This window comes from Hyperolius riggenbachi, chromosome 3 (assembly GCF_040937935.1).
Source record: "Hyperolius riggenbachi isolate aHypRig1 chromosome 3, aHypRig1.pri, whole genome shotgun sequence".
Lineage (NCBI taxonomy): Eukaryota > Metazoa > Chordata > Amphibia > Anura > Hyperoliidae > Hyperolius > Hyperolius riggenbachi.
The window spans coordinates 341,104,348-341,109,576 of NC_090648.1; the positions used below are offsets into that span (position 1 = coordinate 341,104,348).

The 5,229-nt window shown below is 47.1% G+C and overlaps 1 protein-coding gene across 1 annotated transcript; it reads left to right on the top strand.

Annotated features, from left to right (window-relative positions):
* Positions 1-2,526: 2,526 nt before the first annotated feature.
* Positions 2,527-4,230, top strand: LOC137562329 (piggyBac transposable element-derived protein 4-like). Its single transcript, XM_068273666.1, has one exon. The coding sequence runs from the start codon at positions 2,527-2,529 to the stop codon at positions 4,228-4,230; it is 1,704 nt and encodes a 567-aa protein (XP_068129767.1).
* The last annotated feature ends 999 nt before the right edge of the window (positions 4,231-5,229 follow it).

A 5,229-nucleotide genomic window follows, 5' to 3' on the forward strand; every position in this document is an offset into this window, starting at 1 on the left:
ATTTTTGGATAGGATGTGATTTACTGATTACACTGTTCCCACTTGTGCGATTCGATCTGTAGCCAAATGCCAATGCAGTTAATTCTGTACTTTCCTGTATTGGCAGTTGGGTTCAGTCAATGGGGATGCGGTGCTTTGTGATTTTCTAGTGATCCAGCAATTTAAGTCCTACCTAATACTGCTGTCTGAGGGCCCCTCCCTAATACTGCTTTCTGAAAGGTCCTACCTAATACTTCTGTTTGAGGGGTCCTACCTAATACTGCTGTTTTAGGGACCCTACCTAATACTGCTGTCTCAGGGGTACTAACTAATACTGCTGTCTGAGGGGACACTTGTGGGGAAGGAATAGGGAGGAAGAGGGGGCAGTTCCAAATTCCACATTGGATCCTAATGGTTCGTATTTGCACCACTGAAGGAAACAAGCCAATATGCTGATCAGATCTCACAGGTAGCTCTGTTTTCTAGAAAAGTGCTTGAATGTCCTTAAAGAGTAACTGTTGGGCATAAAATAAAAAATCAATTCTTTATTTTTATCTGGTAAACAAGTAATAAGGATGCTAATCAGGAAATCCAAAAGTTAAAATCACTATTACTTTTCTTGTTGATAAATTATCATTCTCCAGTTAGCTGCCCCCAGTATAGATGCCCCCAGTATAGCTAGTTTAGTTGCCCCCAGTATAGCTAGTATAGTTGCCCCCAGTATAGATGCCCCCAGTATAGCTAGTTTAGTTGCCCCCAGTATAGCTAGTTTAGTTGCCCCCAGTATAGCTGCTCCAGGCGGGGGGAAGCAGCGCTAGAAGGAGGGGCAGTGGGGGCAGCGGCGGGGAGGGGGGAACTTACAGTCAGGGCGGGCGGGCAGAGACTACTCACTTTACTTCTGCGTTCCACTCTGCTCTGACTGTAAGTTACCCACTGCCCCCGCTGTCATTTAGAGGGGAAGAGAGGCAGAAGGAGGGGACCCAGGTGAGGGAGGGGGGGGATCTTTCCCCCCTCCCTGCCGCTATCCCAGTCACCCCTCCTTTTAGCGCTGCTCTTCCCCTCATGCACTGTCTGCAACAATGGGGGGTCGTGGTGACACCCCCCTGGCTGGCTGTCACCCGGTGCGCCACGCCCCCCTGCGCCCTATTGTAGAAACGCCACTGCCCAGTTTACATGACTCTTATTTGGTACACAGAAAATTTGGTACACAGAAAATGTGGTACACAAAAGAGAAGTTGCAGGGCATGCTGGGTTATCTTTTTTTTACTTCTCTACTTTCCCCTCAGGCTTAACTAATGCAGCCTGATTGGCTGAAGCCTCTTTCCCCCCCGTTTTCCCCTCCCACACCTCTGTTCCTCTCTGATTGGCCAAAATTTCTAAGGCTGAAACAATGCACTTTCTATAGTGAAGGGCAGGCAAATCAGTCATAGGAGACTAAGGCCAGATATTACATCACGACTGGCTTCAAAATAGCCACGGTAAATATGGAAACTGTCTAGAATAGGATTCTCTACTTTTCCTTTATAAAATTCACAGGAATCAAAACGTGGACAGTGCAAAACATATGTTATGTAAGTAGAGCAAGTATTTATCTACTTATATATTTTTTTTCCTAAAATAGTATGGCTGACAGCTTCTCTTTAACCTCCCTGGCGGTATTCACGAGCAGAGCTCGGGCTGGCTGACACATGTCAGGAGTGGTAAGCCCGAGCTCTGCTCGTGTGAGCAAAATAAATGGCTGCATTGAATTCCTGGGTCCCGCGCGCGATCAGCGCTTGTCAGCGGGACCCAGGCTTCTTCCCCCCGGCTGCCGGAGTCCGCATTACCTTCAGATCTTCCGGGACCCGGCGGCCAATTAGCTGGGAGGATCGGCGGTGCGTCGTGACGTCGTGGGCGGCGAGAAATCATCGGGGAGGGAGCCTATTGGAAAAAAAAAATGCCTGCAGCCAATCCCTGGGTCCCGCGCGCGATCAGCGCTTGTCAGCGGGACCCAGGCTTCTTCCACCCGGCCGCCGGAGTCCCCCTTACCGCTCTGATCTTTGGGGACCCGGCGGCCAATTAGCCCATAATTAGCCGATCAGCGGCAGAGTGACAGGGGCAGCGTAGGGTCACAGGGGAGGGAGGGAGGGGAGGGGAGGGAGGGAGTATAAATTTTTTTTTAAAATAAACTCCTCTGATTGGGCCAAAACAGCATTGTATTGGATACAATGGGATTTTGTATCCAATGCAATGTTGCCTTTTTCTTCCTGGATTGCTGAGGTGTTGTGGCTGTTGAGCTGGAGAGGAGCTGGCTGTGATCTCTGTGATCTGTGAGTGCTTATCTAATCTTGATTTCTGCCTACCTGTTACCGATTTTTGCCTGGACTTTGACTACTCTTTCTGCCTTCTGCCTGGATTTGATTGATTACCCGTTGCTGATTTTGCCTGGACTTTGACTACTCTTTCTGCCTTCTGCCTGGATTTGATTAAATTACCCGTTGACGATTTTTGCCTGGACTTGGACTACTCTTTGCCTGCTGCCTGCACCGACCTCTGCCTGGATTTACTATGGCATCATCCTCCAGAAGACGTCTCACCGTGGAAGCGCTGGCGGAGTTGGAGGACAGCGATCTGCAGTCACTGGCGGACTCCAGTGATAGCGAAGCACCTGGGGATCTGTCATCCGACCCAGATAGCGACAGCGATGCCATCACCAGCGACGTTAGTGATGTCCGGGTTTGGTGCCCCATCGACCTTTCTCAGTCTCCGCCACCGCCCCCACGTTTCCCTTTTACTGGGGAGCCTGGCCTGAAGAAGGAGTGCGAGTGCAACCCCCTGGCATACCTGCAGCTTTTCTTCTCGGAGGCGGTTATTGAGAGGATAGTGGAGGAGACTAATCGCTATGCGACCCAACAATTGGCTACTCCTCAAGGACCCTTTTCCAGAAGCAGGACCTGGGAGCCGGTAACAGCAGCGGATATTTGGCTGTTTTTGGGCCTGATCATTCTGCAGGGAGTGGTGGGGAAGCCCCTGCAGAAATGGTACTGGAGCACGAATAAGATCATTGCAACCCCCTTCTTCGGTACAGTTATGTCCGAGTACCGTTTCTCCCTTATAATGGAATTTCTCCACTTTTCTAACAATGAAACTTTTGAGGAGTCGACCCACCCTGCTCCAAAACTAAAAAAAATTTGGGAGGTCTACCAGATGGTGGTGGAAAATTTCAGGACCACGTATGTGCCACAGAGGGACATCATCGTGGACGAGAGCCTGATGGCCTATAAGGGGAGGCTGAGCTGGCTCCAATATATTGCTTCCAAGCGGGCCCGCTTTAGGATCAAGTCATACACGCTATGCGAGTCAAGTACCGGATACATCTGGAATACTATTTTGTATACGGGAAAAGGCACAAAATTTTGTCCCAGGTTTAGCGAGTTTGGAGTGGTGACATCGTCTGTATTGTCCCTTCTGGAGCCTTTGTTGGACAAAGGCTACTGTCTCACCACAGATAATTTCTATACCTCCCCTGAACTGTCTGAGATTCTTATAAAGCATAAGACTGACACCTATGGCACTGTTAGGGCTAACAGGAGGGAGATGCCGTCGGCCTTTGCCAAGCAGAAGCTGAAGACTGGGGACATAGCTGCTTGGCAGAAAGGGAAGATGTTAGCCCTCCGGTGGCGGGACAAAAAAGATGTCTGTCTCCTCTCTACTGTTCATGACACCTCCACTGTCCCCACCAGAACGAGAGGAGGAAAAGATATTGTAAAACCGCAGGTCGTGGTGGACTATAACCACACCATGGGTGGTGTGGACAAAGATGACCAGGGGGTGACCTTTTATCCTGCTGTCAGGAAACAGCAGAAAAAGTATTATAAGAAGATTTTCCGGCACCTACTGGAACAAAGCATTTGGAATGCATACATTCTGCACAAGCAGGGAAGTGACAGGCCAGTGACGCACGCTGATTTCATCTGGAAACTGTGCGAATGTATCTGTCTAAGGTACCAGACTGCATCGGATGCCAGAGTTGGACGCCGTGCCCCTTATGTGGTAAATCCGGAGCGCCTCACTGGCCGCCATTTTATGGAATACATTCCACCAACTCCCCAAAAAAATGCCCCAACTAGGACATGTCATGTGTGCTGCAGCAAAAGCGACGAGAAGGGGAAAAGAATCAGGAAAGAATCACGATTCTACTGTCCAGACTGTGATGTTGCCCTGTGTGCAATTCCTTGCTTTAAAATATACCACACACGGGAGGTGTATTAGGAGTATATATGTACATACTGCATAATCTGCTGCCTTATTTGTACAGTTTTATTTCAGATTATTGATAAATTTATTTACTTCAACAATTTTGTGTTCCTGACTTTTATTTATATGCAGAATGTCTACCACACTTTTATTCTGATGTATTTTGGTGAGTTAAGACTTAAAAATCGGAGACCTAAAATTAATGAAAAAAAATGTACCGCTTTTGACTCCTAATTCCTGACAGAAATGCACCGCCAGGGAGGTTAAACACAGAGTATGTGCACAGGCCTGTGGATGCATGTGGGTGTGAGTATGTACATCTGCAATTGTTCATACAGTACATGTATGCATGACCCAGACCTACTCATAACTCAAGTGGAGGTATAGTTACACTCTCTCTCTGTCGTCCCTAACTTACTGACACAGGCTCACCTATGAATGAATCAAGTGATGAGGACATTTAGGTGGAATACAATTATGCTTAAACGGTTATTAGTTTTGGTATAGGCTTATATGACATAGCAACATTTCAAACTATCTATTTTGGGTTGTTTTCTAAGAATTGTTAACATCATGTTTAGACATGATGTAAAGCGTAGCAAACATATACAGTATTCATACATATGGATGTTTCCAGAATGCATGTGTTTCCAGTTTGCAGGGATAAAACCGCAGCTTCCAAAACATAAGTAATCATGAAAAGGAAAACAGGGAGTGACTGGTGTATTTTCCCCAATGGTGAGATCAGGTGAAGGTAATGATGGAATTCTGCCCAACCTTTACCTGATAGTGCTCCTTTTTACTGTAAATGTCAACGTGTATTAACAATACACCTAACAGGTTCTGAAGCTGGATTAATGATTAGAAGAAAGAACGAGGAAACAAGAAGTGTATATACTGTAACTCTAGCTCCAGAAATGGCACACTGGCCTTATGGTTAACCTATGCTCAGACAAAATGTAATGAAAGGAAGGATATGGGCTATGCTACTTAATCCACTTCATTATCGGAGAC

Bases quoted from the DNA above. Each gene is read 5' to 3' on its own strand.
- LOC137562329 (XM_068273666.1), top strand. From the start codon at position 2,527: ATGGCATCATCCTCCAGAAGACGTCTCACCGTGGAAGCGCTGGCGGAG.